Genomic DNA, 22,500 nt, shown 5'->3' on the forward strand with positions numbered 1-22,500 from the left:
TCGAAACACACCTGCATCAAAATGTACGGCTCACTTAGCGGCTACTACTTCCACGCGAAAAACGTCAAAATTGGTGACTGGATTGTCTTAGCTTTTGAAGAGGATGACGTTCATCTGAGCAAAGTGGTCATTGAGACTGGTTATAATAATCGGTCTGGGCTTAAATTAGTTAATGAACTTAGCGGTGCGAAAACTGAAAAAAGGAAATCCAATTCAATCGAAGTATCTCACGAATTTGGCAACTTACCCTACGAACTCGTTGAAGGCAGCCTGGAAATCAGTCCGAAAATTTTGAAAATAGAAGTCGATAAGAATGTAATTCGTTGCGCCGACTTTAGGCTATTGGGTAATGTTTCAGGTTATAGAACTATTTTTGATAATCTGATGAATGTTTATTGGAATTCGCCGACGAAATGCTTGAAATTTACCGTTACGAACGTTATTACTAAAATGAGTAGCGATCTAGTTATAAGACAGCTAGCTATTTTTACATAGCTAGCTACGGGATATTGTTCTTACCATAAAGAGGTAACAGTGGTATATGTTATGCAGAGAGAAAGAGAGAGAGAGAAATGGAAGGGAGAGAGAGAGAAAGAAGGAGAGAGAAATTTTTTATTCGATTTTTTAAATTTTCCCATTTGTCATTATTCGGTAAATTATGGCTTCATTCATCCATTATTGATTGATTGATTGATTGGTTGGTTGATTGATTGATTGATTAATTGATTGATTGATAGCTTATTTACTGTTTGCAATGCTTTCATGTACTGTACAGCATTTATTTATTTAATATGCATTTATTTAGTTGTACGTATACAATACATGCATTTGCCATTATATATATATATATATATATATATATATATATATATATATATATATATTCTTATTAGTTAATCATGAGTGAGTTTTTTAGTTACTATTTTTGTAGTAATGTCGAGACAATTGACGATGACGACGATGATGACTCTTTCAATGATATTACAATACATTCTCCAACGCCATTTTTGCCATATTTCAATTTATAAGGTCGAATGATTTATTCAAATTTCTTACCTTTCATTTGCACTACTTTTCGAGAAATTCACAAAGTCAGATAACAGATGACAAGCTGATCGAAACATTTTCCAATTATCTTCACTTGATGTACCAGTCTAACTTTATAATAAGTAGACCGAGTCTTTTAGTTAACAAAAATCAATGGAATGATGGTGACGACGACGATAAAGATGGAAACAATAATCTCCTAAATAAAATCCTCATGGATAGATGGCGCTCCGACGATCCGGCGGCTGACGTATTCACAAATATGGAAGCTGTCGATTCGAAACACACCTGCATCAAAATGTACGGCTCACTTAGCGGCTACTACTTCCACGCGAAAAACGTCAAAATTGGTGACTGGATTGTCTTAGCTTTTGAAGAGGATGACGTTCATCTGAGCAAAGTGGTCATTGAGACTGGTTATAATAATCGGTCTGGGCTTAAATTAGTTAATGAACTTAGCGGTGCGAAAACTGAAAAAAGGAAATCCAATTCAATCGAAGTATCTCACGAATTTGGCAACTTACCCTACGAACTCGTTGAAGGCAGCCTGGAAATCAGTCCGAAAATTTTGAAAATAGAAGTCGATAAGAATGTAATTCGTTGCGCCGACTTTAGGCTATTGGGTAATGTTTCAGGTTATAGAACTATTTTTGATAATCTGATGAATGTTTATTGGAATTCGCCGACGAAATGCTTGAAATTTACCGTTACGAACGTTATTACTAAAATGAGTAGCGATCTAGTTATAAGACAGCTAGCTATTTTTACATAGCTAGCTACGGGATATTGTTCTTACCATAAAGAGGTAACAGTGGTATATGTTATGCAGAGAGAAAGAGAGAGAGAGAAATGGAAGGGAGAGAGAGAGAAAGAAGGAGAGAGAAATTTTTTATTCGATTTTTTAAATTTTCCCATTTGTCATTATTCGGTAAATTATGGCTTCATTCATCCATTATTGATTGATTGATTGATTGGTTGGTTGATTGATTGATTGATTAGATAGCTTATTTACTATTTGCAATGCTTTCATGTACTGTACAGCATTTAATTATTTAATATGCATTTATTTAGTTGTACGTATACAATACATGCATTTGCCATTATATATATATATATATATATATATATATATATATAAAGATAAAGATATATATATATATATTCTTATTAGTTAATCATGGGTGAGTTTTTTAGTTACTATTTTTGTAGTAATGTCGAGACAATTGACGATGACGACGATGATGACTCTTTCAATGATATTACAATACATTCTCCAACGCCATTTTTGCCATATTTCAATTTTCCATGCCTATAATATATAGTATTTATAAATACACTATCAACTTTAACCGTGAGCTTTAGCGGAAATGACGTCATTGCATTTCAAACGATAAACCATAACATGGTGTATACATATTGACTATTGGGCGACCTTACAAGAGCCCGATAAAGCTACACGAGTCAAGGTTGAAAGTTCAAGTGTATATAGTTCAATTTCTATGATAAATTCTTTTTAGAGTTTTTGAGCCATTTCTTTAAGGACTTACACGGATATATATAATATATCCATCCATTCATCCAAGGACTTGCATCACTTGTATAATTGTACACAATATATATATATGTATATATATATATATATATTGTGTATATAGTTATATATATATATATGTATATATTTATTTATTTTTCTATAATTTTTTACCATAATTGTGAATAAATCGAAAATTGTTTTATAAATTATTGATATTATTCAGGTTTTTATAAAAAAAATGACCAAAAAAGATTTTGATTTTGTTGAAATGATTAAATATAAAATAGTTCTTCGTTTATATATATATATATATATATATATATATATATATATATATATATATCAGTTTGAAAGGCAGGTTGATAGCTAAATATATTATATATGAGTATATAGTGTTATAATATATATATATATATTATGTATATATATATATACATGTGTATGTGTGTGTGTGTGTTTATGTGTATGTAGCAGCAAAAACTATTACTAAGTATATCATAATCAAGGTTATATATATATATATATATATATATATATATATGTATATATATATGATAGAAAAATATAAGCACTTTGGTATAGAACACATTACATTTAGCTGAATCGATAGACACAAACTCACACACACACATATATATATATACATACATATATATATTTGTATATTTCCAAATTTACTTGTTTTATTTATTTCTGTTGAAAAATGTTCAAAGATAACGGAGACATATATATATATATATATATATATATATATATATATATGTATATATATATATAGAATATAACATATATACTCTATCTATATATATGAATGGAAATAGCGTTAAAAGCCGATCAATTTGAAATTTTCAATAAGGAAAAATATGGAACTCGCTACAAGAAACTATTATAAAACAAATAACATGTTTTTGATTGCAATAATATCCACAAATGTGTACTTTCCACGCAAACACGTTAAAAAATCTCAAGATTCAATTAAATGGAAAAAAAAACCAGATGAACAAATGAATGTTTTTAATTGCCACAAAATAAAATTCTACACAAATATTTATATAACACGCACGCACACTTAGACATAAATAAAGAGAGAGGGAGAGAGAAGGAAAACAACACACACGCACACAAATCAAATAAATCCATGTTTGATACAAAATCCTTTTAGAACTTTTCGTCAACCTCTTTGATCTTTTTCAGCCTGCCCTGTTTGGCGTCTGAGATGGCGCCCCAGAGCTCGAATATGAAAACTTCCGTAAAGCCAAACATACTCAGATCTGAATCCCGAATAATCGTAACAAACTCGCTGGGATTGTTACTCTTGCTTCCCAATTCCCAGATTGTTTGGGCTGTTTATTGGGGGAATTTTGATGGAAAGAGTAGTTTGTGTGTGTTTGTCTGTGGGAGAGATAGAGAAAGAAAGAAAGGGATAGAGAAAGAGAGAGTGTGTGTGTGTGTGTTTTTGTATGCATGTGTGTAAGGGAGACAAAAAGTGTGTATGTCTGTGTGAGTGTTAGACTAGGTTGATTTTATTAACTATTAGTTAGTTTTTTAGTTAATTCTATCGATGTTATTAATTATTTATTAATTAATATATGATTTTAATTCTAAATAATATGAGTATAATAGTTTCCAGGACCCACTTCCAGGATGTACTAACATAATTCGGCATCACTTATCCCGAGAAAACCTTCCAACATGGCATTTATTTTGTCTACTGCTACGCTTGAGACATCATCAGCCTGTTGAATTAAAAATAAAAAATTGTCTGTATGTCTGTGCGTTCGTTCGTTTGTTTCGAATTCTGAAAAAATTTCTACAAAATATAAAAAGAATGATTTAAGAAATGATTTCCAGAGAAAAAATACTTAAGAAGTTACTATTTCCAAAGTGGCTGCCCCCTTTGGCCTTAATCTCAGAGTCTCTTTACCCGTACCCATGCTACCGCCCTTCGATGTCTTCTGGTTCTTGCTTGTTACGGGACCTAAAGATTGTCAAAAATAAACAGCTCTACCCAACTCAAATACAAAATACACCAGCACAAATACACAAAAATTCACTACCGAAATCTGATTTTTCTGGCTCAACAACCCTGAGAGAGAAGGTTGAATTCACTGGGATCTCCTTTAACATCTTGGCCACCTCAAAATGACGACTTCCAACTACGGAAACGTTGTTTATTTTTTCTATGTGGTCCCCGACGATCAGTCCATCTATCTTGCTCATTACGCTACCTTCCTATTGGTTGATAAGTTTGAATGGTTGGATTTGATTGGTTGGATTTCAGTGGCTGGATTCGAATGGCTGAATTTGATTGATTGGATTCGAATGGTTGAAATTGATTTGTTGATATTTTTATGACTAAATTCAATTACAAAAATTTAATTTGTCGAATTTGATGAATGAATTTGATAGGTCGGCTTAAAAAAAAGCTATTCAACAATAATTATACTTATGTTTTGCATAAACAACTGAAAATTATTATTTCATACTATTATTTAAATACAAAAACGGATGAATAAAAGGTTATTTTTATTCATTTTCAAATATTAAAAAAATATTTTATTGACCTTTATAGCTTTAATGAATGCCAAACCGGCCCCATTATCCGTAATGGTAAGACCGAGAGCTTCCTCGCTTTTCTCCACATCGACGACCTTTGGACGGCCCTTCACGTGGGCGAATATGAAATCTTCAAGGCCCAACTGCCCCCCCAGCAAACGCGCCATGTCAATTTTGTGAGTGTTTAAGGTGCAGAATAAGATCTGCGGATTTGTAGGTGGTAAATTATTTTTTTAATTTGTGGAAAATTATTTTTATTAATTATAATAATGTCTATTACTAGTGATAGTAGCGTTGTTGTTGTTGCTGCTGCTACTGCTTCTACTACTACTACTATGGCTACAATTTTTACTGGTAATTATGATAATAATAAATAACATCAAATTAACCTCTGATGGTTTAATATCATAACAGGCCGCAATCTTCTGGTATAACTCCTTGACGTTAGTGAATCCGGATATTATCCCAGTGGGACTACCCTGAGCTAGTTGGCAGTGAAAGTTCAACTTTGGCTTCGAATCATCGTTATTATTAATGTTACTGTTATTATTATTATTATTGTTGTTGCTGGCCATTTTTGAAGTCTGTTCGTTTGGCGAGGTTGGTACGGTCGAGTGCTGGTTCTGCTGCTCTTTAACTCCATTGGGCTTCTTCTTGTTATTATCTTTTTGACCGAATAGCGGCATTTTCTTAAAGATTACCTGACTTTTTTAAGTAATTAGTGTATTAAACCGTAAAAATCTAACTTACTTTAGATATTTTTATCGATTAATTGGTCGAATTTATGACTTAAATTATGTAAATCTAAGACAGACCGGAGTTTATTTATAAATTTGAGGTTATGAAGATGGTTTTCTCAATATAGGAAGTAAATTAGAGTTACAAATTCGAAATAATAAGTATTAAATTTTACTGAAATTAATGAACAACGTTGTAAAATTGACTCGCAAATTATTTAAATTCAATAAATTTATGACTTTTTGAGCAATTTTTTTATCTATTTAAAGCTTACTAACGTGTCTCTTATAAGAAATATGACTTAATGAATGTGAAACAGTGGTAGTAGTAGTAGTAGTAATAATAATAATAATAATTATAATTATAATTATATTGACAACAATATATTTGTTATTACTATTATTACAACTTTTGCTGGTAGTGTTATGGCTAATGTAGTAGTTGTTATTAGTGTTATTAATGTAGCTACTATTGTTATTATTATTGTTATTATTGCTGTTACAGTTATTATTATTCTTATTATTATCATTGCTTGCCTATTTTGCTTTAGGTGCAGTCACGCTTCATTGAATTTGCAGAGTCATTATTAAGCTCTCAACATTTTTGAGATTTTAAATGATGATTTGCATAAATTCAAAAAGTTTTCAATTATTTAATTAATAATTTTATTATAAAAATTTGAAATTATAATTAAAAATAAAGGTAGTATTGAAATATAGGCATTAACTTTAATTGTAAATATTTAGTGTCTTTGGTAAGTTTGAGTTAGATTAAATTTTACATCTCCGTTGCTAACTTTATATATATTTATATTTCAAATATATTTTATCAATTTTGTTTAGTTTTTTAGTTCCTAATTCATTAGTCCGGTTTCAAATTAGAAATATTAAAATGCAGGTTAAAATTTAAAAAAGAATTTCCATTTTGATTTAAATTGCCTTATTTTTTATACTTTTAATTTTATAAATAAATAATGAAAATAAATAAAAATTATAAATAAATGTAAAATTAATTATTATTTACAATATACAACAAAATGTGTTTTAATTTTTTTCCAGGGTCGAGAAGAAAAGCAGTTAGACGCCAGTTTGGAGGCCATCATTCAGAGGATTCATGATCTTCGGCAGTCCCTAATATCTTTCATTTGCAAATTAGAAAATGAATACAATACACTGAACTGGTTAGTAGTTGGAGTTTGTTTGTTGGTTGAGTGAGTGATTGGTTGAGTGATTGGTTAAGTTGTTCATTTATAAATTTTTAGTTATAAATATAGAGACCACGGTTCATAAAACATGCAGTGTACTATCATTCAAATTATGCCATGCAATATTATATTGTATTATAACACATATACACATTATATCATATTTCATTTATATAGGACGACAGTGTTGGATAATTATGCATTGCTCTCAGGTCAAATTAGTCTTTTGGGGAAATTTTTGAAGAGCGACAAAATGTCACACCTGAAAAACTATGTCGCCATCCCTTTTAGTCTGTCTCCAGAACTCGATCCTAATTTAGAGGTTAGCTGGATGGTTTGGGGGTAGTTGGTTGTAGTTAATTATCTGGTTGTGTTAGACAACTGTTTTCAATCAATCGAACTCCAAATCAATCACTCGACAAAATGGATTAAAGAGCCAATAATCAATCTCTCAATCAATCATTCACTAAACAAGCCAATCAATCAACCAATCATTTGCATCTGCCACAGAAACTAACAGAAGGGCGAGTACCTTACTTCAATCACGAGGTTGTGCCAAACTACTTGCGAACAAAGCCAGAGCCGGAGATTGAAGACCGCCTTGCTCAAATGCAAAATAAAGCTCATTCACTTACTGCTGAAAATTTACAAGTTTGTTTTGTTCATTGTTTGTTTGTTCACTTTGTTGGTTTTTTAATTAGTCTATTCATTTGTTCATTCATCTGTTCATACATTCATCCATTCATTCATTCTTTCTTTCCTTCATTTAGAAGCAAACAAATACGTTGAACAAGCTGGCAAACTTGATCCAGGAAACGTTGAAAAATTCAAAGGAGATGCTTGACGGTGATCCAGGTTGGTTTTTTGGTTGATTGTTTTGTTGGTTGATTGTTTGGTTGGTTGTTTGGTTGATTGTTTGGTTGGTTGGTTGGTTGGTCGGTTAGCATCACCATCATTAATGATTGCAGTCCAGAAAGGAATGCCCTTGCAAACGTGCACTACCGCCGATACGACGAATCTAGTGGCCGCCATGCTGACAGGAAAAGGATTGAAGCCATCGTCGACGTCATCGATGCAACAACAACAGATTGGTGACGTCAGAAGTGGAAGCGCCGGTGGCGGGAATTCTTCTGTCCAGCAGGGTTTGTTTGTCTGCTTGTTTGTGTGTTTTCATGCCTTATGTTCGTACGTTTGTTCGTTTTTTGTTTGTTTGTTCTATTGTTTGTTGCTGTTTGTGCTCAATTTTTCATTAAATAAATTCAATTCTGTTTAATCTTTTAATTTGTTCACCCAGTCATGTCGAACATGACAAACATGTCAAAGGCTCCAAACCCCATCAAGACGAACGTAAAGGCGGCAATGATTTCGACACAATACAACAGATGAACTTTGACCTGACACGATTAATCTATGTGTGTTTGTGTGCGTGTGTTTGTGTGTGTGTGTTTGTGTGTGTCTGTATGTATATATTTATAAATGAGAAATCAAATCTGGTTTGACGTTTGCAGCATTTTTTTCTTCTTTTGTTTTCATTTTCGAAACAAAAATATAAAGGCACGTCGTTGTTGAAGATGGGATTTAAATAAATGAAAGAACATAAAAACTTGCAAACAAAATAACATACAAACAAAAAAACATACAAAGGTAATTGAAATACAAAACTGAAAATACAAAATACTTATTATCATACAATACGTTTATATATAAAATTTATACAAGATAATTCTTATTCATATTGAAAATAATGCAAGTTATACACACAAGCTATACATACAAAACACATAAATACATACGAAAAGATACAAAACAAGCATACAAAAATGGACCTACAAATCAAACAACATTTCGGGTCGTTATCAGCTGTAAGCATTCGAAAGAGATATACATAAAAACATACAAAAATAATACAAAAAATACATACAAGCAAATATACAGATACAAAAGATACATACATACAAAAACACCCCTGCAAAGGATACAAAAAATACAAAACGTGCAATACAATACACACGAAACGTATCATATCGTGTCTTTATTGGCTGTAAGCGTCTGAAAGAGAGACTGATCGGACGAACGCACAAACACGATCCTAAACACACGTGCAATCATACAAAAAAAAACATACAAAACAAACATCATATCGGGTCGTTGTCAGCCGTAAGCATTTGAAATAAAAACTGATCAGATAAACATCCTTTAATAAACTCCTCGTTCGATAGCAAGCCGTCCTGGTTCAGGTCCATCTTGGCAAAAATTTCTTCCGTTCTTTGCTCCGGTGAGATCGTGTAATCGTTTCCGGTTATGTTGGGGCCTACCATGCTGTAGATCGCCTGTTTTGGTGTGTTTGTGTGTGTGTGTGTGTTTATGTGTGTGTGTGTGGTGTCTGTTTGTATGTGTGTGTGTTTGTGTGGTGTCTGTTTGTATGTGTGTGTGTGTGTTTATGTGTGTGTGTGTGGTGTCTGTTTGTATGTGTGTGTGTGTGTTTGTGTGGTGTCTGTTTGTATGTGTGTGTGTGTATGTGTGTGTGTGTGTGTGTGTTTGTATGTGTGTGTATGTGTATACTTCTATGCGTGTGTTTGTAAGTAGATTTTTTTCAAATATGTGATGCTTTATTTAAGTTGATAATGTTGGAAGTCTTGTTTATCTATATCTTTGTTTATCTTTTATATCTATGTTTTGAATCTTTCTTTGTCTTTGTATTTTTATGTTTCTGTGTCTATGTATTTGTATCTTTGTGTTAATTCGACTATGTGTTTGTATCTTAGTGTTTATTCGTCTATGTATTTGTATCTATTTGTTTATTCGTCTATGTGTTTGTATCTTTGTGTTTATTTGTCTATGTATTTTTATCTTTGTGTTTACATATCGATGTAGGTAGATGAGTTAATTTGTTGTTATGGCGTCAACAACTTTCAGGAAAATATGATGCTCATTATTTGTCTTACCACCATCATACCAAACTTACAAAAACACATACAAACACACACACACGTATATGCAAACTCATACAAAAACATAAAAATTTATACAAATTGCATGCAAAAAATACCAAAAAACAAAGAATGAAAAACAACAGTTATGAACAGAAACCAGAAACAAATGCTAAAGAGAAAGACAAAAGTTGAAATAGAGAGAGGGAAAAAAGAAAGAGAGAAAAGAAAGAGAGAGAGAGAGAGAGAGAGAGAGAGAGAGACTTGAAAAGATAGAATGAGAGAAAATTAGAAGATGAAAAGACCTATAAAAATAACGGCAAACATCAGATTCAGAAACAAGTGTTAAAGAGAAACAGAATAAAAGATGAATGAGAGATAGATAGATAAAAAGAAAGAAAGAGTGAGAAGGAACATAAGAAAAAGAGAGAAAAAAGAAAGAAGGAAGGATAGAGAGAGAGAGAGAGAGAGAGAGAGAGAGAGAGAGAGAGAGAAAGAGAAAGAGAAGAGAGAGATGGAAGGAGAGAGAACGAACCAAATAATATGAGAATAAAAGAATAAAATGAGGTGTGAGTGAAATGAATAATAATTAGCATATTTGAGAGGAAAAAAATGTACAGACATACATACATACATACGTACGTACATACATACATACGTACGCACATACACATTATACATACAAAAGTACGTACCTAAATGTATACATACAAACAAACAAACAAACATACAAACAAACATGTGTACATGCAATCATTAAATAAAACAACAATACCAATCATTTGTATATACTTAAACATCAAGATAAACTAATAAATGGAAAAATAATAAGATAAACATGGAAATCATTATCATTACTCCATCATCGTCGTCGTCATCATCATCATCAAATCATCATCATCATCATCATCGTCATAATCATCATTATCATCATCATCATCGTGTACATTCCTATCATAACGTTGATGCTTAGAGCCAGAAATATGTAGCAATTATTTTCATTATTCTTATTCTTTCCCTTCTGCTTCTTCTTATTATTATTGTTATTGTTGTTATTGTTATTACTATTATTATTGATATCATTATGCTTAATTAATCTAAATTTCTAAACGTTTGAGTGTATAACACGTGATTTTTTTTTAAATTCTCAACAGGACAACAACGCAGACGCTTCTTCTACTTCTTCGTCTTCTTCTTCTTCTTCTCCTTCTTCTTCTTCTTCTTCGTTTTCTTCTTCGTTTTCTTCTTCTTTTTCTTTTCTTCTTCTTTTTCTTCTTCTTCTTCGTCTTCTTCTTTTTATTATTATTATTATTATATATGAATGTCTCGAAAGAGATAACCCTAAAGTCAGTCAGCCAGCCAGCCAGGTTAAAAGGGGCTGTTAAAAAATATTCCTCACAGCAGCGCGAACTTTGCAAAAACAATCCTCGACATGCATACATTTGTCAATCAGGTAAATACGCGCAAGTTCATCTACAGACGTGTTAAAACGAAGAGAACTATTTTGAATTATTTTTATTTAATTTTGTTTTTTCCATTAACGCAAATTGGTGACGAATCAACATGGAGAGGATTTTAAGTATTTTAAGTACTATTCATTTCTAAGCTTGCGTTAATCACACAGAATGGCGACCCCACGGTCACTTTTTGCCCCTTAACACAGTAACAAAAACCTGATTTTGTATTGACATAAATTTTGAACTAATCTTTCTGACGTTCTATAAACCAGAGCGTTGCAATAGACAATTCTAAAATGTATTTAAGCGCGCATCGACATCTGCCAAAAGTCCAGTGTATGAAGGTCTTGAAATGTAACAACACTTTCGAGACTACATCTGGATAGGATCACATACATCGACAAATTCGAATTGAAAACAACAAAAAATTACTATCCTAGCTATAGAATTTGACCTTCTGACATTCTGTGGTTATATGCGCGTATGTATGTATGTGTGTGTGTGTGTGTATGTATGTATGTATGACTTTTCGCTCATTCTAGGACTCACCGATGACCCAATTCGTCGATTCGACGATGTACTCCATATGTATGTATGTAAATATGTATGTAATGTTTTTTATACTAATGTATAATGAGATATCCAACAAAATTAGACAGACAATAATATTTTACCAAGAAACATCGTCATCGTCATCATCATCGTCGTCGTCATCATCACACATGTAATATAGGTGCTTAAATTAATGAATGGTCTAGACACCATGTTCACCTGCGCTTGTTAAACTTTGTTAAGAAAATGTCTGTTTGACTTGTGTTGTTGTTAATGTTGGTGTTGTTGTTGTTTTTGAAGATGATGTTGTTGTTGATGATGTTGTTGATGATGATGTTGTTGTTGTTGCTGCTGATGTTGTTGTTGTTGTTTTTGAAGATGATGTTGTTGTTGATGATGTTGTAGTTGTTGTTGTTGATGATAATGTTGTTGTTGTTGCTGATGCTGATAATGTTGTTGTTCTTGATGATGTTGATGTTGTTGTTGTTGTTCTTGATGATGTTGATGTTTTTGTTGTTGATGATGACGATAGTAAAGATGAAGAAGGCGATGAATGACTGAACGAATTAATTAATTGATAATAACAAGTATTATTAATTAATAGCGTTGAGAGACATGCCAATAATAATAATAATAATAATAATAATAATAATAATAATAATAATAATAATAATAATAATAATAATAACAATAATAATAATAATAATAATAATAATAATAATTGTAATAATAATAATAATAATAACAACAATTGTAATAATAATAATAATAATCCATTAAAATAAATACTGCTACAACTACTACTACTGCAACTACTGCTGCTGCTACAACTGCTACTACTACTAATACTACTACAATTACTACTACTACTACAACTAATAATGATGATTATGATTATTATTTTTATTATAGTTATTATTTTTTTGTTATTATTTTTCAGACTAGCTGGTTCTGCAGACGCTGTTCGTTGTATAGAGTAATGAACTTTGAAACGGTCAAAATAGCGATTTTACAGACCTTCATCCTCATCATAATCATCAACAAAAACATCATCATCATCAACAAAAACATCATCATCATCATCACCTGCATCATCATTATCATCAGCATCATACTCCTGGTTTAATGTTCGGATAATGTGTATACAATACGTACGTATGTATTTATTATCTTTGTTTTTTTTATCCTTTTTTTTATCTATTTTTTTATGGCGTTTATTGTATCTATGTATGTGTGTGTATGTATGTTTGTTTGTTTGTATGTATGTTTGTGAAGTATTTCATTGAAAAATAGATAGACAGAAAGAATAAAACAGCGAAAGGTAGAAAGAGAAAAAGAGAGAGAAAGAACGAGAGCGAAAGAAAGTGTAAACAGCAATTGGAAACATCATTAAGTAAATAAATTCTTTCTTTTTTTTTCTCTCTCTCTCTTTCTCTCTCTCTCTCTCTTTCATTTTCTATCACCGCCTCTTAATTTTTCTCCAATTTTTTAAAGATTATTTCACTCAAATTTTCTCTTTCGTTTTCTCTACTTTTTTCTTTTCTGTCTTCCCGGCTCTGTACGTATGCACATTTTTTCCCTCTCCGTCTCTCTCTCTCTCTTCTTCTCTTTCTTTATTTTCTCTCTCTTTTTCTTATATTTGATATTTATTTATGATAAAGCAATTATTGGGTGCTATTGTTTAGACGTGATGCTTAGGTTTCTTACCCAATTACTTTTACTCTCTCTCTCTCTCTCTCACTCTCTCTCTCTCTCTCTCTCTCTCTCTCTCTATCTTTTTCTCTCTCTTTTTTCTCTTTCTCTTTTTTTCTCTTTCTATGTAGTACTATGTATGTGTGTGCGTGCATCATTAATGATCATAAATTAGATAATTAAATAGTTATTGTTATTAATAATTAATCAATTTCCAATAAAATATTACAACCATTATAAACTTCACTAACGGATATAATTTCAATCATCTCCGTCGGTTCGATAAACCCATCCCCATTGACGTCATACATCTGGAAAGCCCATTCCAGTTTCTGTTCGGGATTTCCGGCGGAAGTGATATTTATAGCCAGTAGGAATTCCCGGAAATCAATTTTCCCGCTGTTATCACCGTCGAAAGTCCGGAAGACGTGGTAGCAAAATTTTTCGGCGTTTCCGTTCGGGAAAAAGGACGAATAGACTTCGAGAAATTTGTCACGTGTCAGCTGGCCCGTCGGGCAGTCCCTCTGATTAGTTGATTGATTTGATTGGCTGATTGATTTGATTGGCTGGTTAATTTGATTAGTTGGTTGATTGATTGATTTGATTGGCTGATTAATTTGATTGGTTGGTTGATTGATTGATTTGATTGGCTGGTTAATTTGATTGGTTGGTTGACTGATTGATTAGATTGGCTGATTGATTTGATTGGCCGGTTGGTTGGTTGGTTGATGAATGAGGCATTTGAATGAAGAATTGACACATCGTTAAATAGAAGATAAATATGCGTTAAAATAAATATTGCCAAACTAAAAACAACAACAAAAACAATTATAATAGCAATAGCAATAACAACAATTGTTATTATTCTTATTATTCATTAATGTGATACATCTTCTAATACGTAAACAGCTGCTTATAATATTGGATAATTTATCGTTACTATGTTTCTGCACTGCTTGTTTTGCTGCTATTAGTACTATAATAAATCTATTAGTATAATTATTATTATTATTATTATTATTATTATTAGTAGTAGTAGTAATAGTGTAGTAGTAGCAGCAGCAGTATTATTCTTATTATTAGTAGTAAAAAATTACAAATAATTAATTGAAATAACCAGATTAAAAAAAACCAAAACGCTAAAATTTACTAAATAGATCAATTATTCAACTAATTAGTTATTAAATTAAATGATTAATTAATTAGCTAATTTATCTAATTATTTTAATTAAAATGGGTCCTTTAAAAGGTTCCAAAATGGGTAAAACCCTCACAAACCATGAAGCCCTTGTACCAGGCTTTAATCTGCTTCTCACTGAAATTTGTGTTCTGGATCAAGAAATCCAAATCTTCCTTCGGCAACTTTTTACTGTGCGCGTGTCCCATCTGACAAATTACGGTTATAATTATCATATTTATCATAATTTCCACAATTATAATATTGATTAACTTTAGAGGACGGCCCTTTAGCTCAGTCGGTAAAAGTGCCACTTCTCGCGCTGCTGTTATTCGATGGCCTGGTTCGATTCCTCTCTATTCCGAAAAATCAAAGACTCTATCGTCAGCAATGTAGGCAAGATATTGTACGCGTCTGTGGTGTGTGCTGGTGTGTGCCTTACAGTGTTATGGATGTTAGAGCTTATCTTTATGGCATTATAGATAGATCTAGTCATGTATAAAGTGATATAAAGGAAATTTCAGATCTGCAAAATTCTAAACTATGGTTTAATTGTTAATACTTTAAAATTACTACATTCACGCATATACAAACATTCAGCCACACATACATTCACGCACATACATTTACAAACGTACCCACACATACAAACACACCTAGAGACAAATACAAAAGTATCCATTCGCACTTGCTTAACTCACAATCATATCTATCTATTACACTTCTTATCTAAAACAACAACCAATGTATTATTAATATGTATGTATGTATATATGTATGTATGTATGTATGTATGTATGTATGTATGTATGTATGTATGTATGTATGTATGTATGTATATATATATGTATGTATGTATGTATGTATGTATGTATGTATGTATGTATGTATGCATGTATGTGTGTGTATGTATGTATTTAGGTTTATTTTTATTGTATTTTTTCTTTTTTTCCAGGTGTTCGTGTTTAATTTTTTTTTTTCTCACAAAACAATTATCCCATAACCATCTCAGGACGGTGGTTATAACAACAGCAACAACAACAACAACAACAACAACAACAACAACAACAACAACAACAACAACAACAACAACAACATCAACAACAACAAAAACAACAACAACAACAACAACAATAATAACATAATAATAATGATGATGATGATAAAGGCAACAACAATAACAACAACAACAACAAATTTAATTGATTTTCCAGCCAATAATAATACGATGAGAACTTTTTTTATATTTCTCTGATGCATCTTATCGCTAAGGTGAACAATAAAAATAAAATAAGGATAATAATAATAATAATTATAATAATAACAAAAACAACAACAATAATAAATGATAACAATAGTAATAAAAATACGTTTTAATTATACTGAAAAAAGTCGATGAAAAACTCATCGTGGAAATAGCTCAAAGTGAATGAATTGGTGAATGATGAATGAACGAATGAATGGATAAATGATGAATGAACGAATGAATGAATGAGGGAATTAAAAATGATTGAAAAACGAATAACATTTAAACTGATTAATAGATAAGCGAACCAATGAATGATAAGCAAACTAATGAATGAACGAACAAACAAATGAACCAACAAATAAATGAATGAATGAATATATGAATGAATGAATGAACGAATGAACAAATAGACGAACGAATGAATGAATGATTGATTGATCAAATTAAATGAGAGAAATACTTACTTTGAAGCAGGGTTTTTAAAGTAGAAATTTTTAAAAATTGTTATTGCTGACTTTGTTGTTGTTGTTGTTATTATTATTATTATTAACACTTTAACTAATATAATTATTATTGTTTATATTATTGTTATTTTGTTCTACTATCCAACTGTTGTTGTTAATGGTTCAAATTTTTGTTTTTATTGTCCAGGGAATGAATAAATGTATAGATGAAATGAATTACTAAATGAATGAATGAATGAATGAATGAATGAATGAATGAATGAATGAATGAATGAATGAATGAATGAATGTCGGAGTTATTATTATTATTAATACTGTTATTGTTTTAATTTATAATTTATGTTTCATTGTTTTATTGAAAAGTTTTACAATTCACTAATTTTAGGCTCTGATGCCACGACTTGACACAAGTTTCTAATAAATATGAATTGTTGTTGTAATAGTTGTTGTTGATCAGTATAAGTTTAATTAATAATATTGTTGTCGATGTATATTACAGAGTAGTAGTTACAGAGTAGTAGTAGTAGTAGTAGTAGTAGTAGTAGTAGTAGCGGTAGTTGTTGTTTCTAAAAAATTATTGTAATGTTGTTAATGTAATAAGTAATGAATAGTCTACTTGTGTTATCCATATGTATGTATGTATGTTTCTTATATGTATGTAAGTATGTTTGTTTTTTGTATGTATGTATGTTTGTTGTATGTATGTTTGTTGTTTGTATGTATGTTTGTTGTATGTATGTATGTATGTGGTATTTATGTATGTGTGTATTTATGTATGTATGTGGTATTTATGTGCAAATAATATATATATATATATAGATATATAAATTTTACAAAAAAAAAAAAAACAAACAATGACGAAAGAACAATGATGATTATCTTATTACTATTCTTTTTTTATTAGTAGTTGTAAGCGTATTATTATTGATACAGATACAAAGATACCCCATACACGAGAAGAACATGCATTTTTTTTCTTTAGCATCCGACCAATTTATAGCCCATTGAGTTATTATTGTATGTATTTATGTATGTATGTATGCATGTATGTATGCATGTATGTATGTATGTATGTATGTATGTATGTATGTATGTATGTATGTATGTATGTATGTATGTATGTATGTATGTATGTATGTATGTATGAATGCATGTATGTATGTATGTATGTATGTATGATGAAGCTGTGATTTGATATTGGTCGGTAGCTACTGACTAAAACGGTATATATATAAATCAGTATATATAGCATTTTTTTATCGTAAAATTATAAATAGTTACGAATAAAATATTTAGTATTATTATTTATCATGAATAAGAGTAGTAGTAGTAGTAGTAGTAATAGTAGTAGTAGTGGTGGTAGTAGTAATAAAAATAACTAGATTTTAGCATTGTAAGTTTCAGATGAAAATTTTGTCCCCCAAACTGTTACAAACAAAGCGTGATTGTTGACATCTAGTGGAGGAAAATATAATTTAAAATCTCTGAATAGTAAAAGTAGCATTAGTAATGAAAGTAGTAATTGTAGTAGCAGCAGTAGCAACAAGAGTAGTTGCAGCAGCAGTAATAGCAGTAGTGGATTACTTAACGAACCAAGTAAAATAAGACAACATATAACTTAATATAATTTATTAAAATTTTCAAGCCAAATTAACTATTTAATTAATTAAATAATAAACAATTAAATAATAATACAATTATAAAAATTATAGCTCACACACACATAACACGCACACACACATACACACACACGCGAACACACACGCACACACACAGACAAAAAACTAGTCATCTTCATTATCGGAATATTTATCGACAATACACCTTAAATTTGGGACTATTCCGACTAAAGGTTCACCAGTTTTTTTGTTATCATCATTATCATCCTCATTATTATTATTATTATTATTATTATCAGATTTATTATTGTTGTTATTGCTTTCCAAATCATCACTATCATCATCGTCATCATCGTCGTCCTCTTTTAAAAAATCATCTTCATAGTTGTAATCACCATCATCGTCGTCGTCATCATCATCATTATTATTATTGTTATTACTATTCCTTCTTTTGTGGTCATCATCGTTCCCCTCCTCATCATCATCTTCATCATCATCATCTTTTTCTATTTTTAAATCTTCAAAGATGTCATCTGCTTCATCATTCTCGTCGTCAGAATTCAATGCCTTAGAGTTAAATTTGTCAAATTTGAAATCGCCATCGTCATCGTCAGAGCCACCACCACCACCACCATTATCATCATCACCATCACCATCATCATCAGCAGTATCACCATCATCATCATAATCATTATTTTTGTTTTTTTCAAACATTATATTACCACCGACATTCGATTTATACTTAAGATCATCATCATCACCGCAATAATCATCATCATCATCATCATTATTAATATTATTAATATGATTATTTCCATAATTATTGTTATTATTATCAATATTATTCTTATTATTATTTTTGTTATTATTATTGATCCCAGAAGCTTCGCTGATGCTGAACCTCGGGGTGGGAACGGGAGTCTTCCAATTTGGGATAACCTTCCTATTTATAGGTTTCAGGGAATTTCCCAATTTCCCATTATTATTATTATTATTATTATCATTATCGTCATCATTATTGTTATTGTTCAAAATTTCAAGGTTCTTATTATTTTTATTTTTCGGCAGTGGCACTGGAGCTTTGAAACGCTTGGTTGATAACGCATTATTATTATGATTATTATTATTTCCTACGTCACTATTATTATCATTATCATCATAATTTTTATTATTATTATTATTATCGTCATCGTCATCAAGAGTCTCTTTCCCTATTTTGTCAATCTTACGAGGTTTTCTCTTAAGCGAGTTCGGAATCATCTTAAGCTTCCGACAATTTTGACACAGTTTATCATCTTCGTCTTCCTCCTCTTCATCATCATCTTCATCGTCATCTCCATTATTATTATTATTATTGTTGTTATTATTATTATTATTAGGAAAACCGTTGTTGTTTACCGATAAAAAGTTATATATAGCATTGTACGATGAAGCGATGCCATGTAGCTCGGCTGCCAGGCTCGTTAACATGGGAAAATTATTATAATTATTATTATTATTACGGTTATTATTATTGTTATTATGACTATGATTATTATTATTATTATTAATGTTTCTTTTGATGTTATTAATATTATTAGTAGGAGTATTTTCATAGAATTTCAAATTGTTTCTATCTTTTGGTTTTCCGCTCTTTTTGGGGATGATTTTTTTATTACCATTACTCTTTTCTTTCTTGAGTTCGTTGTTGCTTTTGTAGATGACGTCACTGTTGATGTTGCTATTGATGCCTTTGTTGATGTGTTTGTTGAGGTTTTTGTTGGTGTATTTGTTGGCATTAATGTTTCTTTCTGTTGCGTTGTTGTTATAATTGTTGACGTGACTGTTGTCATGAAATACCTCTTCAACATCATAATCTATAACGGTTTCTACTCGCTTTGAATTATTATTATTATGATTATTATGATTATGATTATTATGATTATGATTATTATTGTTGTTGTTGCTTATTGCATACACTGGCCCAAAACAGTGCAGAACGCATATCAGTTCAATAAAGCCGATGTAATCGTTGTTGAGATCGTTCAAGTCCACTTTTAAATTTCTTTTTTTCAAGACGTGATTTAGCGTCTTTGATTTTTTCAGGTATTCCGCTACTTCCGTGAACAGATGTTCCAAGGATAGTGATGAATACGCGAGAAATGCCGTCTGCTTTGTATTGTTGTTGTTGCTGTTACTATTGACGTTGTTGTTATTGTTATTATTGTTGTTGTTGGTGGTGGTGGTAGTGGAGGTGATTACTGATAATGATAGCCAGAGTTTATTTTTGGCAATGCTATCAATAGCACCTCGAAGTGACGTAATAAATTTCAGAGACTTTCCTCTATTGAATGTTACGTCATAATTTTGGTTATTATTATTATTATTATTGTTGTTGTTGTTGTTGTTGTTATGAATGATCAGATTAGGGAACTCGGAGAAATGAACTGTGACGTAAACGTCGTCAGCATAGAAAGTTAATTCCGAATAAAAATTTACAGTTCTTATGACGATGTCCAAAGAAAATAAATTCTCCAGTTCGTAAATGTTGGGCATTCTTTGGTATAAAAAAAACATAAATAAGATAACAATTAATATTAAAATCAAATAGCAATATTTTTTTACATAATTTAATCCTAATTAATCTTCAGAAGTATCAACAACGCACTTACACACATACAAACAAACACACAAACCATATAACTACCCATCAATAGACGGTCAAATAAAATGCATAAATAAATAATCTTAATAATTTAACTTCACTTGTAAAAGAATCAATGTTTACGTTCGAGAATACAGTGCGAGATTCATTTTTAAAATGCTTTCGTCGCCATGGTGAACGTACACTGGGTGTTTCTAATAACCGCATTGGCGTGAATTACTTTTTTTATTTACTTTACTAACCCTAACCGTACTACAACTACTACCTACTACTACTACTGCTGCTGCTGCTGCAAATACTTCTACTACTACTTCATTACTACTGCTACTGCTACCACTATTACCACTGATTCGTTCAATAATTTGATAATTCATTCATCTTTCTATGGATCATAGAGGCATACTAAATATATGTTATAAACATACAGCTAATGTAATATATACATGTATACACACCCACACACACACACACACACACACACACACATATATATATATATATATATACATATACATATATATATATATATATATATATTTATATATATATCCATACTATATATAAAGAGTTTATAAGGTCTACACATCAGGTAGGAACAAAATATTTGTTTTTCTTCAAAACACAAAGATGCTACTCGGCTTTACTATGAAGAACAGAGGTTTATATTTAACGTATATTATATTAAATGTAATTATGTAGCTGTTTAATAATGTTAATAATAATAATATTGAAAGTAATAACAAATAGAAAAAGTAGTTACGACTTGAAAATTGCAATCATAGCAACGACAGATAACACAGAAAATAGAAATAATAATAATAATTATTATTATTATTAATTTAAATTGCGTTCTATGTATAGCTTCAGAGGCACATGTAGAATCAATGACTTTGACGTCTTTTACGTAGGACTGGATAAGCAAAAAAGTGCTTTAACTGCTTTCTGAAAAGTTTGATGGTTGGTTGTTGGCGAATGATGGCAGGCAAACCATCCCACATGGGAGGAGAGCAGTATGTAAAACATTTGCTGACAACTGATCAATAGCTGACGGGTTGATGCAACTGAGCAAATGAAGACGAACGAAGTTGACGTAATATAAGCTGATGTGTGAAGATATGACGGTTCAGTTGAGATGTATTAAGTTACTGGTACGTGAGGACGGCGAGTCGAAATATAATGCATTGACCTACTGATAACCAATGCAGTTGAATGAGTTGAATCAGTGCTAGGAGACAAATTAGTGATATTTAGAAATACTTTTGAAGCTCTATTTTGAGCTCTTTGAAGTAAAGTTGAAAGGTAGGAAGGAAGACCTTAGAGAAGAGAGTTACAATAATCTAAACGTGATGGTACGAGACATGGAGCCAGTGTAGAAGCAATATCTTCGGTGATAAAATGAATATGAATATTACCAACAGTCCATATATGATCTTTACGAGATTTGATTTGATTAAAATCATATTAAATTAAAAGGGATTAAACAAATTAACAAACAAACATATAAATAAATAAATAAATGAATAAATACAATAAATAAAAAAATAAATACAATGAATAAAAAAATATGTAATAAAAAAAAATATTTGCAGAAAAATATTTTTTAAACAGTTGAATGTTGAATTTTGTAACGTACTCTT

The 22,500-nt window shown here is 30.8% G+C and overlaps 5 protein-coding genes across 5 annotated transcripts; 2 read left to right on the plus strand and 3 right to left on the minus strand.

The window, feature by feature from the left end:
- Positions 1-21: 21 nt before the first annotated feature.
- Positions 22-1,819, plus strand: HELRODRAFT_178391 (hypothetical protein; the record flags this gene model as incomplete). Its single annotated transcript, XM_009026495.1, has 2 exons — positions 22-358; positions 1,230-1,819. The coding sequence occupies 2 exons, from the start codon at positions 22-24 to the stop codon at positions 1,817-1,819; spliced, it is 927 nt and encodes a 308-aa protein (XP_009024743.1).
- Positions 1,820-3,739: 1,920 nt separating this feature from the next.
- On the minus strand, positions 3,740-5,712 carry HELRODRAFT_85810 (hypothetical protein; the record flags this gene model as incomplete). Its single annotated transcript, XM_009026395.1, has 6 exons — positions 3,740-3,924; positions 4,236-4,317; positions 4,456-4,559; positions 4,636-4,813; positions 5,146-5,340; positions 5,527-5,712. The coding sequence occupies 6 exons, from the start codon at positions 5,710-5,712 to the stop codon at positions 3,740-3,742; spliced, it is 930 nt and encodes a 309-aa protein (XP_009024643.1).
- Positions 5,713-6,669: 957 nt separating this feature from the next.
- HELRODRAFT_185934 (hypothetical protein) lies at positions 6,670-8,649 on the plus strand. The gene is made up of 7 exons (XM_009026496.1): positions 6,670-6,772; positions 6,934-7,055; positions 7,257-7,401; positions 7,590-7,730; positions 7,850-7,934; positions 8,048-8,221; positions 8,374-8,649. The coding sequence occupies exons 1-7, from the start codon at positions 6,767-6,769 to the stop codon at positions 8,463-8,465; spliced, it is 765 nt and encodes a 254-aa protein (XP_009024744.1). The 5' UTR covers positions 6,670-6,766; the 3' UTR covers positions 8,466-8,649.
- Positions 8,650-9,214: 565 nt separating this feature from the next.
- Positions 9,215-15,096, minus strand: HELRODRAFT_85703 (hypothetical protein; the record flags this gene model as incomplete). Its single annotated transcript, XM_009026385.1, has 3 exons — positions 9,215-9,409; positions 13,962-14,234; positions 14,989-15,096. 3 exons carry the CDS (start codon positions 15,094-15,096, stop codon positions 9,215-9,217), a joined length of 576 nt encoding a protein of 191 aa, XP_009024633.1.
- A 3,288-nt stretch (positions 15,097-18,384) lies between these two features.
- On the minus strand, positions 18,385-20,754 carry HELRODRAFT_178395 (hypothetical protein; the record flags this gene model as incomplete). The annotated part of the gene is made up of 1 exon (XM_009026497.1): positions 18,385-20,754. The coding sequence occupies one exon, from the start codon at positions 20,752-20,754 to the stop codon at positions 18,385-18,387; it is 2,370 nt and encodes a 789-aa protein (XP_009024745.1).
- Positions 20,755-22,500: the final 1,746 nt, after the last annotated feature.

This window comes from Helobdella robusta (genome assembly GCF_000326865.2).
Source record: "Helobdella robusta unplaced genomic scaffold HELROscaffold_47, whole genome shotgun sequence".
Classification (NCBI taxonomy): domain Eukaryota; kingdom Metazoa; phylum Annelida; class Clitellata; order Rhynchobdellida; family Glossiphoniidae; genus Helobdella; species Helobdella robusta.

Coding starts and splice junctions, on each gene's coding strand:
- HELRODRAFT_185934 (XM_009026496.1), top strand. Junction 7,402..7,589: donor AACTCGATCCTAATTTAGAG/GTTAGCTGGATG, acceptor CATCTGCCACAG/AAACTAACAGAAGGGCGAGT. Junction 8,222..8,373: donor GAATTCTTCTGTCCAGCAGG/GTTTGTTTGTCT, acceptor TTGTTCACCCAG/TCATGTCGAACATGACAAAC.